This window comes from Xyrauchen texanus, chromosome 4 (genome assembly GCF_025860055.1).
Source record: "Xyrauchen texanus isolate HMW12.3.18 chromosome 4, RBS_HiC_50CHRs, whole genome shotgun sequence".
Taxonomy (NCBI): domain Eukaryota; kingdom Metazoa; phylum Chordata; class Actinopteri; order Cypriniformes; family Catostomidae; genus Xyrauchen; species Xyrauchen texanus.
In genome coordinates, this window is record NC_068279.1 from 43,126,362 (window position 1) to 43,139,996 (window position 13,635).

At 38.8% G+C, this 13,635-nt stretch overlaps 1 protein-coding gene across 5 annotated transcripts in view; it reads right to left on the reverse strand.

Moving 5' to 3' along the window:
• LOC127636775 (general transcription factor II-I repeat domain-containing protein 1-like) overlaps positions 1–13,635 on the reverse strand; it is a 41,710-nt gene that overhangs the window by 12,913 nt on the left and 15,162 nt on the right. For 4 of the 5 annotated variants that reach the window (XM_052117535.1, XM_052117517.1, XM_052117526.1 and 1 more), the window contains exons 8-17: positions 13,344–13,427; positions 13,051–13,234; positions 12,477–12,502; positions 8,208–8,331; positions 7,621–7,664; positions 7,419–7,499; positions 7,228–7,314; positions 2,186–2,236; positions 2,038–2,103; positions 1,686–1,869 (exon numbers count right to left, since the gene is read on the reverse strand). In XM_052117535.1, the coding sequence (XP_051973495.1) occupies positions 1,686–1,869; positions 2,038–2,103; positions 2,186–2,236; positions 7,228–7,314; positions 7,419–7,499; positions 7,621–7,664; positions 8,208–8,331; positions 12,477–12,502; positions 13,051–13,234; positions 13,344–13,427 (931 nt within the window). The remainder of the gene's footprint in view (positions 1–1,685; positions 1,870–2,037; positions 2,104–2,185; positions 2,237–7,227; positions 7,315–7,418; positions 7,500–7,620; positions 7,665–8,207; positions 8,332–12,476; positions 12,503–13,050; positions 13,235–13,343; positions 13,428–13,635) is intronic. The other variant, XM_052117509.1, reaches the window with a different exon arrangement.

The window sequence follows — 13,635 nt, forward strand, 5'->3', positions numbered from 1 at the left end:
GCATATTTTCATGTGGGCATCTACCGTCATACAGAAAATTCCTCAAGGAATAGCTTATGAATATTTGACGGTGCCTTTCGGACTTTCATTGGCACAAGAGTCTTCAGCAAGTGTATGGAGACAGCGCTAACGAAGCTGAGGTTAACGTGTCTCACGTGTCTGCTTATCTAGATGTCGCGGCAGCAAGCAGAGATAGATATGAGAACGTCTCATTTAGTGAATCTGCCATTCAAAATAAATGAGACAAAGAGCTGTCCGATGCCCCCACAGGACATAATTTATCTGGGTCTCAGATTGAACTCCAAACAGTATCAAGCATTTTAGTTAGAGGAACACATCGGCTCAATTCGCAGTTGTTTGTCCCTTTTTCAGAAAGGGAAAAAAAGTGTCAATGAGGTTGTGTCTACACCTATTGGGTCTGATGGCCTCAACGGTGTCAGTCATTCCTTTGGGACTACTGCGAATGAGAGAGTTTCAGCATTGGATTGCAGCACAGCACGTGTCCTCGCCGTCACTTTAATCGCAGATTAAGAGTGATGTCAGATGGGATGCTCGCTCTCAGTCACTGGAGAATCCCTTCTTTCCTTCACGGGGGAACCCCTTTTGGGGCCGTTTCTCTGAGGAAAGTGGTGGTCGTCACTCACAGGTTGGGGCATGGTGTGCGAAGTCAGAAAACAGAATGGGGTTTGGCCCACGGCACATAACTTTCTGGAGTTATTGACAGTGTTTCTAGCATTGAAGCACTTTGTACAGTTCTTTCAAGGCCACACTGTCCTAGTCAGATCAGACAACAAGACAGCAGTGGCATACATTAACAGACAATGATCAGAAATGGGCTGTTTGAGTAGACACAATTGTTCAATATTTATTTTCTTTTAGATAAAGGCAGGGCCTTTTCTACCACCAAGGTTTATCTCGCTGCAATATAAGCTTGTTGTGTGGGAAATGACTCGAACACTATGGGTCAACCACTGGTTCCATCATGGAATCTGTCCATGGTCCTGAACGTGCATTCTCAGCCTCCCTTTGAGCCAGTTGACAGTATAGAATTAAAGCTCCTTTCGCTAAAGGCAGCTTTATTATTGGCCTTATCAACAGCAAAGCGGGTTAGTGAACTACATGCTCTGTCAGATCATCACACTTGTACGTGCTTTGCGGTGGATTTTTCAAGAGTGTCTCTTAAAACGAGCCTCCAGCCTTTGTGCCTAAAGTGAGCAACACTGTGGCCCCAGTGCTCAGCTTTAGCCCGTGGATTTGCTAACTTTTTACCTGCCTCCTTTTTCCTCGCCAGAGGATGAGGGACTTCACTGTTTGTGTCCAGTTTGTATGTGGAAAGAATGAAGGCATTGAGAAAGAGTAATCAGCTTTTTGTTTCTTGGGCTGATTCTTGTAAGGGCAGACCCATATCATGGCTTGATATGCGCTTGTCTCATTGGGTAATAGAGGCTATTATATTAAGTTATAATAGTCTGGGGCTGTGACCTCTGGAGGGCTTGAGAGCTCTCTACCAGAGGCATGGCTACCTCATGGGTGCTGTTTAAAGGCATTTCAGTCCAGGACATTTGTGCAGCTGCGAGTTGGGCATCGCTTCACACTTTTGTCAGATTTTATAGATATCTGCCCATGGACCCGGCAGAGTTGATGTTAACTGGTAAATAACCGGAATATGCTTGTAATTTACAAACCTCTTTATGACAAACTTAATCTGACTACTGGCAGCAAGAATCCTCTGGAGTTTTGCTGCCCCAAAACAGTTCGGTCTTCGAAATGTCATCCCTTCCGGTAAACCTGTGACATGCAGATCATCTGGATACATCTGGAACTTGGAGTATGGCACTTTAGCAGGCTCAGGCAGGCCAAGAGCCTCACCTGGAACGAGAGAGAGAGAGAGAGAGAGAGAGAGAGAGAGAGAGAGAGAATATGACTCAATATGACAAAATCTGATGATTATGAAATCTGCACATTACTTCTGATCAGATGAATACATTTAATTGACAGATTTGTAGGTCTTGTATGGCGAGTAAGTCATTGACTCACTGTACTTAGAGCTGAACAGACTCTCCGCTTGCTTTCTCAGCTGAAGGATCATCTCTCCGATGTCTTCTGGGGAAAGGAACCATAATCACACCAACAGGCCATAATCGAAGACAACCTTGAGTGACCTTTAAAAAAAATTTAGTTTTACCTTCAACAGCTCTCTTGAGCCCTTGCGGTGTAGACTTCGGTGCCAGATCTTCTGCAGAAAAACAAACAGAAACATCAGCAACCTTGTAGTGCATGGGTAGTATTTCAATGTGTATCATTTGATCAAGAACATATGTATTCTACACACTTTGCTGGAGATGTTTTGATGATTCAACTCACCTTTGCTTTACTCCAGTGACCATGTGTTTAATGCAAACTTCAACATAACAAATCGAGTGTCATTAATTATGAGTCAAAATGCTCAAACTGTGAGTCAATATGAACACTTCAACAACACCAGGTTTCAACCTGCTGACTCTTGTTAGAATTATACATGTAAAAACTCTTAAACTCTGCAGTAAAATATATTAATATATTCTTGAAATCAAGAATAAATAAATGTGAAAATATTGTTTCAGCTTTGAATTATAATTATTAAAATATTTAAGTATGAAAACAAAGTATTTAAAGGTGCACTCAGTAATTGTTTATGTATGTCGTCTTGGACTTACACTGACATCTAGTGGTGTGGATGCAACATAATTCAAACGATGATTAAGTCAATACTTGAGTGAAAGTGTCCAATGACAGTGCGGTTAATGAGATTAAAGGACTAGTTCACACAAAAATGAAAATTCTCTCATCATTAACTCACCCTCATGACATCCCAGATGTGTATGACTTTCGTTCTTCTGCTGAACAAATATGAAGATTTTTAGAAGAATATTTTAGCTCTGTAGGTTCATATAATGCAAATGAATAGGTGCCAAAATGTTTAAACTAAAATCCAAAATCCACGTAAGGGCAACATTAAAACTCCAGACGACTTTGGTGGTTGAAGCCATATCTTTAGAATCGATATGATAGGTGTGGGTGAGAAACAGATCAATATTTAAGTCCTTTTTCCTTCACTTTCACTTTCAAATTCTTCTTCTTCTGTTTTTGGTGAGTCAGTCTTCATGCATATCGCCCCCTACTGGGCAGGGAGGAGTATTTATGGTAAAAACTGACTTAAAATGTATCCGTTTCTCACCCACGCCTATCATATCATGTCTGAACACGTGGATTTAACAACTGGAATCTTATGGATTACTTTTAAGCTCCCTTTATGTGTATTTTAGAGTTTCAAAATGTTGGCACCCATTCACTTACATTGTGAGGACCTACAGAGCTGCAAGATTTTTTCCATACACATCTGAGATGCCAGTGGGGTGAGTAAATCATGAAACAATGTTCATTTATGTGTGAACTATACCTTTAAGGGATTAAAGCCCTTAAAGGTATAGTTGCAGCCATATTCAGCGGGTCAGATCCTGTAAAGATTTGGGGATTTCACCATATGTGGTGAAGTCCAGTCAGTAACTTATTAAGCTACAGGTTGGATGCTGATGGCAGCCTCCATGAGGGGACCCTCTCCATGTAGAATAAAATATATTTTATAAGGTTATTGATATGACTGAACACTTCATCTCATGTGAATGCTCATATTTTATACATAAGTTTATTATTCATTCCTTTAGGGGTAAAACAATTTAATAAGGAAATAATTACTGAGATTGTACCTTTAATTACAATAAATGCATTATAAATAAATTTTGTTTAAAGCAGGGTTCCCATACTTGACAAATTAATTTCCCTGACTTTATCATTGTACAAACCATGTCATTTGATTGTGATAACTGAATAAGCATTTTGATTCATTTAGATTCAGACAGATGAGAACAGGTTTGACCAATTCATTGAAAATGAATCAAAATAACAGCTGTCTCAAAAATCACAGCACACTAAATATTCAGAGCTGAGCATAAATAGAAAAATTTATATTCACTGTAGAAAATACCATAACTTTTATAATTTTTTGAGACCTGAGAAACCTTTTTAAAATTCTCTGATATTTCCCATTGTCTTCCATACCTGGATTTCCTTGAGCATGGGTACCCTGTTAAAAAATATTGAAATCAATGAAATATACACACCACAGTGGTTGAGTGTTCATATAAACCCACAGTTTAATACTACTGTGCATATTAGGGGCTAAGACTAAGGGTCCATATGGGGACGTTCTAGTGGATGGTGGTTTATTGTAGGGGGGAAACTAGCACACCACAGGGAACAAGTTTGGTTTTCATACTGTACTTGGCATGGGCTAGGACTACTGTTTGGGTAAGTCTGGGGTATTGGGTTTAGGGTGGAAGAAAGTAATGTAAAACTTGAATCTTACCACAATTCATCTTATTTTTTGTTATAAACTCTGGTTAAATGCCTTTTGTACATTTTATAGAGTGTTGTACTCCTGTTTGGTTCTTCACAGGGGTCTGAACATGTGTTCAGTTCCTTTTGAGAGATCAGGACATGGATTCTCCATCCTCACTGTGAATATAGTTCTTTCTAGCATATTTTCAAAACATTATTACTGTTCAAATCAGTATTTGATTGACTTAAACAGCACTTAACAGTCTTGTGTTGAGCATTAGCTCAATTAAATAAGTGGTCAGTGTATGTACATTTCTATTTCCATTTATTCATTTAGCAGAGGATAATATACAAAGCAACTTACAAATTGAGGAAGGAAGCATTAACACGAAAAGTGCCAAGACAGACGTTAGACATCTTTTTTTTTTTTTTATACCCAATTATCATTTGGTATAAATGAGTGTGAGTTTTTTTAATGAGCTTTACATGCACATCTCAAACAATGACAGGCACTAAAAGCTGGTAGAAATGGGGCTGAGGGATTTGTAACTGGAAGAATACATTGGAGAGGGTTACTTTAGAGGCTTTAATATGTCATATGTTTACCCGCCCCTTAAAGAGATAGCTCAATCGGGATTGAAAATTCACTCATCATTTATTCACTCTCATGTCATGCTGTTCTGCAAATGAGATTATTTATCATTTTCCTTTGCTTTATCTCTCTCCCTTTTTTCTTTTTTAAGTGAACCCATTATACAATTTCCAATATAGTAAAGTTACAATTTGTTATAAATCTAAGTGCACCATGATAAATAATGTCTAAGGAACGTAAAAGATAGGAGGGTGCAGATTTATACAAAACATTTCCATAATCAAGCATAGGCGATTCACATATAGGGCAAAGAGATGCTAGATTTGTTGTTCATTTCTTTGAGTTACAGAAAAACATGGCTTTAGTTTTATCAGCATTTAATAAAAGTTAGCTATATTAGTTAGGTATAAAGCCTTTGTTGCGCAACACCAAACGCAGACTGTAGTTGAAACAGAGCTTGATGTATTGTGGGAGTACTACAATAAATTACAGTGTCATCGGCATGGAAATGAAAACTAAAATTTATAACATCAGAAATGTGTTCTCCCAATCAAAAAGCCTTGTTCACTACATTGAGACATGCATCGTCTAAAGATAATACTAGGTTTTATTTTGGGTAACTTTGCATTTCTAACTGTAGTGACAGCACAATTGTCACTAATATTGTGCACATAAACAGACACTATTGAATACTTATGCAGAGCATTTGCTGAAATAAGGGTTTTTTAAGTTAGTCTGGTAGGTATATCTACTAACTGTGAAATATTACAGAATAATTGTATTTATATCAATATATAGTACAATGGCTGCAGCCAGTTCCAATTAAAATCACCAATTAAAACAAGTTCCTTAAAGTTTAGTGATGACAAATGACGAATTAAAGATGAAAAAGCATCGTTAGTTGTTGACGGATGTATGTTTTAAATTCTCAGAGAAAACTACATTAAGTGCAAGAAGTTCAAATTGTTTAGAGATCGATTTGGAGAACAACAAATTAACATCACATCTATTTTTTATATAAATTGCTATCCCACCACCTCTTTTTGGGCAATCTGTCCTAAATATACTATAACCATCAATACTAATGTCTTTCTCTAAACCAAATTATTAAGCCAAGACTCAGAAATGACTAAAGCATCTGTATCTGTACCTGGGATTTGGTCATACATTCCCAGATATCAATAACAAAAAGTATTATCATGCTTCTTTGTATAACTGATTTAACAGGTGAATCCTTATTCACAGGCACTGTACAGTTAAGAGGACAATTTATGATGTTATAATTGTCAGCCTTCGGAAGGTCCACAAACACATAATTCATCATATCTAACAATGAGAAACCTGAAGTCAGGTTCCAAACAGCTCCAGGCCATGGCCTAGTCGGTCACGCGTCCCTGATCGAAACTAAAAATCCTGATTCAGACAACAACGTCAATGTCTATCGCTCATCTAGGCAGTTGTATTTGTTCATGCCACATTGCGCCCCAAAACAGCATCCACGCACCACATAGATTCAGAGAACAAACAACCAACCGGTCAGGCCAGCGATGAAAAAAACAGAAGTCAGGTCCCAAACAGCTCCAGGTCGCAGACCTGAACCTGCCACTCGTCACGACCGAAACTGGAAATCGTTGATGAAACAGTAACATCAATGTCTATCTCTTGTCTAAGCGAATGTCCTTGTCAAGCAGGTTCCACTGTGCCCAATACACTTTCAAATAAATTTTACGAAATTTTTAAAGTAAAAATCATTATATAATCCTACAAATGAACGGTGAACAAACAGACAGACAGACAGACAGTCTACCAAACTACTGCGTTATACATGAACAATGTAAAAGCAGAAGAAGAACTCTCAATAACGTTCATAGGAGGGCTTTGTGAAAGTAGATTTATAGTAAAAAAGGACTTAAATATATATCTGTTTTTCAGCCACACTTATCATATCACTTCTGAAGACATGGATTAAACCACTGGAGTTGTATCGAATACCTTTATGCTGCATTTATGTGATTTTTGGGGCTTCAAAGTTCTGGCCACCATTCACTTGCATTGTATGGGCCTACAGAGTTGAGATATTCTTCTAAAAATCTTTGTGTTCAGCAAAAAAATAGAGAAAGTCTGGGATAGCGTGAGGGTAAATGATGAGAGAATTTTCATTTTGGGGTGACTACACCTTTAAGGCAAGAGAAACAGAGCATGTGACATTAAGGAGGAGCTATATCCAGATACATGAGAGAAGGCCAGGATGCCTTTACCTGATACAGGCTCAGAGGGACGACAGAGGTCAGGGGTCACCCGCTCAGCCGGAAGCTCACTTGGCTCCTCTGTAGGAGCACTGGACTCTGAGAACACAAGATGACTTCAAAAAGAGAGCAAAACTTGTAGAAATAAGCAAAATATCAACGCAATCAGCTGAAGCTTCATTGTGGGACTGGGCAGAACATACCTGGCACTGTCACCTGGATGATTTCTCCATCTGGGGGTTCAGTTTTGATCTTTTTCAAAGGTAGACAGTCCCCAGAAGGCCCTGAAAAACAAAACATATTGGATTACTTTTAAGTTTACACATAATGTTTTTTTAATATAATCATAAAACTACAGGGCAAAAGCTCCATTTAAACGATGAGTGGGTGAGTTCACAAATCTACCTGCTTCACATTCAACCAAAGGACTGACACAGGAGCTAGTCGATCTGCAACAAAGACATTTGCAAAGATTTTGTGTGAAAAATGCAGAGGAAAAGGATGTATACAGTTTTTTTTGTCCCATGCATTATTCCTAATTACTTTTCTACTTTTTAGTTGCAGGAAATTATAGTATAACCGCTATAATACCAACAACAGTATATGAGGTATAATGTACAGCCTGCCAGTCATTTTCAAAAAACATGCCCTAACAAGCTTTATTTAGCCCCAATGACTGGCTGACTGCACATTTTTCTGATTATTACATGGATAATTACCAAATAAATAAATAAATGACATGAAATGTTGATTTGAGTTTAAATTGTTTTATTACGTAAGAAGAAAGAATGATACGAGAGACATAAAACTAGCACAACTATGTAGGAAATTAGTTGCATAGGACAACTGTCAATCGAATTTTAGTGGTAATTTGACCACAAAATGGTGCAATTGACCAATCAGAATTAAGTATTCCAGAGAGCCGTGTTACAACAGTATGGAAATACTGATATTGCACTTTTGTTGTGGTGGGAACTAAAGGGAAACGGTACCTGCTACTGTGAGTGTTGCTGACCAGATCTAGGGAAGAGCTCGGCACCCTGAGTCCATCTGGGAAACCGTCCTCAGGGGTGGCGCCATCCTGTTTGCCCTCCTCCTTTGCAACTTTACCAGCAGCTTACAAAGAATGAGAAAATTCAATACATACGCATACAAAACAAACATCATGGTATAATATTGCCACACACTGTAAAAAAGTGCTTTGTGAGCCAACTTCACAAAATAATAAGAATATATTATATACAGTTGAAAAAATGTAACCACTCCACAGATTACATTTTAGCAAACTATGGTTTTGGCAATTCGTTTAGTACAGCTACTTTATGCATGACACGAGTTTTCAACTTTTTCCAACAATTGTTTATAGACAGAATGTTTCACTTTTAATTGACTATAAATCACAATTCCAGCGGGTCAGAAGTTTACATAAACCAAGTTAACTGTGTATTTAAGTAGCTTAGAAAACTCCAGAAAATGATATCAAGCTTTTAGACAATTAGCTTTGGACAATTGGACGTGTACCTGTGGGTGTATTTTAAGGCCTAACCGCAAACTCTGTGCCTCTTTGCTTGACATAATTGGAAAATCAAAAGAAATCAGCCAAGACCTCCGAAAATAAAAAGACATATCTGGTTTATACTTGGGAGCAATTTCCAAATTCCTGAAGGTACCACATTCATCTGTACAAATAATAATATGCAAGTATGAACACCATGGGACCACACAGCCATCATAAAGCTCAGGAAGGAGAGGCATTCTGTCTACTAGGGAGGAACGTAGTTTGGTGCAAAAAGTGCAAATCAATCCCAGAACAACAGCAAAGGACCTTGTGAAGATGATGGAGGAACCAGGTAGACAAGTATCTATATCCACAGTAAAATGAGTCCTATATCGACATAATCTGAAAGGCTGCTCAGCAATGAAGAAGCCAATGCTCCAAAACCACCATAAAAAAAGCCAGAATGCAGTTTGCAAGTGCACATGGGGACAAAGATCTTAATTTTTGGAGAAATGTCCTCTTGTCTGATGAAACAAAAATTGAACTGTTTGGCCATAATGACCATCGTTATGTTTGAAGGAAAAAGGGTGAAGCTTGCAAGCCGAAGAACACCATCCCGACTGTGAAGCATGGCGGTGGCAGCATCATGTTGTGGGGGTGCTTTGATGAAGGAGGGACTGGTGCACTTCACAAAATAGATGATATCATGAGGAAGGAAAATTATGTGGATATATTGGAGCTACATCTCAAGCCAGGAGGTTAAAGCTCGGTCACAAATGGGTCTTCAAAATGGACAATGACCCCAAGAATACCTCCAAAATTGTGGCAAAATGGCTCAAAGACAACAAAGTCAAGGTATTGGAGGCGATACTTGCATATTATTGTTTGTACAGATGAACGTGGTGCCTTCTGGCATTTGGAAATTGCTCCAAATGATGAACCAGACTTGTGGAGGTTGCATTAAATGTGAAACAATCTGTCTGTAAAATTACTTGTGTCATGCACAAAGTAGATGTCCTAAACGACTTGCCAAAACTATAGTTTGCTAATATGAAATCTGTAGAATGGTTAAAAAAATGAGTTTTAATAACTTCAACTATCTATCTATCTATCTATCTATCTATCTATATATATATATATATATCCATATACACACACACACACACACACACACACACACACACACACACACACTATTTAATATGACTGAATGTACTTGCCCAAATTAGGTTAAACCATGTAAAAAATTTAATTTTGTTAAGGACAAAGTTATTCTAAAAAAACATTTGTGTATTGGTATATTCATAATATTGTATTTTTAGATACAGGGGGACAAACAAATTCTTTAATTTAATGCTTGCATCTTAAAGTGGATAAAAGAAGCCCTCTTTTGAATTATGGGTCGTTCACAAATAAGGTTGTCCAAGCTGAGTTTGTAAGTAAGAATTTACAAATACACATATACATATATATATATATATATATATATATATATATATATATATATATATATATATATATATATATATATTTGTGTCCATGTTGGTTTAATACATTTTTGAAAATTATTGAAAGCATTTTCTAAAACAATTTGACTAAAAAAATATATTTCAATGGTGTTACCATCAAGCAAGCGATATTAAAATACTTTCCTTGCACCTTCAATGAGACGTGTATCTGCAGAACAAAAATAGGTGTTTTTCAATGAGTGCAAACGGAGCGTCGCATCAAAGAAACAGAACCCACTATAAATCAATGATGCAATAAATCAAATCATTTTGAGCTGCACACACTGTCAATGTCACGTTTGTGTTTTCTTCTTGTTTTCATGTCTTTTATTTTAAAGTTTAGTTCCTGTTCCTGTTCAGGTTATGTGGTTTTATGTCATGCGATTTACTGTTTCCTCATGTGTTCCTGGTCATGTGACATCATGTGTTTATTAGTGGTCATGTGTTTATTAGTTCAGTCTTGTGATTGGTTGTCTTATTTACTTGTTACCCATGTCTGTGAATTTAAGCACTCATTTTTGTCTTTGTTGTCAGGTATTGTTAATGTAACATTGTTGGTGTACATCATTTCATGTCAAGTGAAGTTTCAAGTTATAGTCAAGTTCATGTTTATGTTTTGTTTACGTTTGGATTGACTGATTTTGGATTTCACATTTATATTAAACTGCACTTGGGATCTTCATATCATCTCTTCGCCATCGTTACAGAATACCTGATCGCCAAATGAACCCAGCAGTTCAGCTTCTTTGTTTATGTCAGGGGGAATCATCGCCTGGAGGAATATGTAGAGGACTTCTGCGCTCTGGCTTGCAGGGTCGACTTAATGAGATTGCCCTCAAGGACCATTTCCGTTTTGGGCTGAATGAGCCGGTCTCCTCCCTGATGATGAACGGTTGGAGTACCTACAGCCTGACTCAGTATATCGACCTTGCCCTACTGATAAGTGGTTCACCGTTCACTGTGGGGGAGGTGGAAAACGAGCCAGAGTCCCATGTCACACGGCCGTCGAGCCATGTCACGGTCGACGCGCCAGGATCCCACGTCACGGCCGACGCGCCAGGGTCCCACGTCACGGCCGACGCGCCAGGGTCCCACGTCACGGCCGCCGAGCCAGGGTCCCACGTCACGGCCGCCGAGCCAGAGTCCCACGTCACGGCCGGCGAGCCAGTGTCCCAAGTCACGGCCGCCGAGCCACGTCACGGTCGACGAGCCAGCATCCAACGTCACTGTCACCAAGCCAGGGTCCCATGTCACGGTAACCGAGCCAGGGTCCCACATCATGGTCGCAGAGCTTGCGCCACCTTCTGCCCCGGACCCCCGAGTCTGCTCTATGCCATGTCACGCCTCGGCCTGCTCCATGCCATGTCACAGCCACGCCTCGGCCTGCTCCATGCCGTGTCACAGCAACGCCTCAGCCTGCCCACCTCTGCTCCATGGTCCCGGCCCGCCTCTGCTCCATGGTCCCGGCCCGCCTCCTGCCGTACCATGTTACCACGTCATGCCATGTAGCCACGTCAAGTCACCACGGCCTTTAGCTCCCCACAGTGAACTTTGTGTTTATGTTTGGGGAGTTGGGAGCCACCCCTATTAGGGGGGGATATGGCATGTTCATGTTTTGTTTACGTTTGGATTTACTGTTTTTGGAGTTCACGTTTTGAACTGCACTTGGGTTCTTCACATCATCTCGTCTTCATCTGACTGTCATTGATTGTTACTGTCAGACATTATTAGAGTCAACAACACAAATAAATGGTTTAGAACATTTGTGTCGACACGCCCGCTGTACAAAGGTTGTTACAATTATTAAATTTTGCTTGATCAAAATGTGCCTTCACATTTGATTTTTTTTTTTTTATTAAAATGAGGTTCAAAGAGGGTCTTCTTTGTTTTTTGCTTTGTCACATGACATTAACATGGCTTCTTGCATCTTGGCTTTTTCAAATGAGATTTTTTTTAAATGCTTATTCTTTTTTTAAAGAAATAACAATAAAAGATTATTCCAAATTACAAATGCCAACATTTCTTTTATCAAGAATTTCAACTCTTAATGAGACTTGGTGGTGTGTCTCTGGGACACCACTATTTTTTATATTAACCCCCCCCCCTCCGAACTTGAAAAAAAACAAAAAATACATGTTCATCGTAGTCGCATTTTTGTCACAACAGTTTTTTTTAAGTGCAGAAAGGATTATCAATAGCAATAAGGAAAGTGCAGCTAAACAGATAATTCTGGGAATTGTTCAGTAAATACATACCTGTAAAAATGCGTTCATCAAACATTCTAAAGACAAAAAAAAAAACAAATTGTGAGTGTTTTTATGAGCCCACTTGAAACATACTGAATTGCTGTCTATGCATGTCTGTTTCGAGCAGCGGGACATTTCCTCATTATGCCAAATCAGCGGCTCCATGCTGGCTCATGTATGGCAGCGGTTATCACAACCAGCATGGTGCTGAACTTTGGATGCCTAGTTCTGCTCTGCCAGATGGCAAAGATGGCTAAACAGTCTTTTTTTTTGTAATAAAGCAAATTAAAAACTCAGTATATCCAACATTTATATCTAGATTCATTTTTCAACGGGCCACACAGTTAATTACGGGACAAAAAATAAATGGTTATCAGTAATTAAATCTTTTACATTGTTGTCACAAGTGCAAAAATTGGAAGTGCTACCAAACACACCAGCACCAGACAGTTTCTGTTTTACTACACCAGAAATGTACTGTAGATTTGACTTTGACTTAAGGTTATATTCAGTTTGATTGAGAAAATCCCTCCAGTTAGGCCAGTATTCATTCTCAATTAGGAGTATGTTGAGATGGAGTTACCTTTTGACAACAAAGCGGACTGCATGTCTTTCCTCCAGGATCCGTTTTAGTTTAGGCACTCCGTAAGTACATGGCCTCTTGAAGGGAATCTTGTCTGGAATTCCAATGATCTCTACTGCTTCCGGATCACAGGCGATCTTCCGGTATGGCACAGGAACCATGTGATCCAGGCCTAATGCCTCAGCTGAAATAAGTAAATTGTAATGAATCAGCCTTGGCTTTTTATCACTAAAATTCATATTTTTATCATACACTTATGTATTTGTTAATTTTACATTGGAGATTTGGCTCACCGTATCTGCTGTTGAAGAGGATCTGAACACACTCTCGAAGGGTGTTGATATCCTCAGTCTCCCTGATGAACAAGTCCCATTTTTCTGTGCACACAAATCAAAAATCATGTGTTTAACACAGTGCTTCCTGCAACACTATTCATAATAAGCAGTGTTGACAATAATAAATAGTACAATAATTCTTACTGCATTGTACTCGATGACTGCACACACAATAGAATATACTGCACAAAGTGCTGTCCAAATTTGCAAATTAGTCGCTCGATTGGCGTGTGTATGTGCGGGCAGGTTT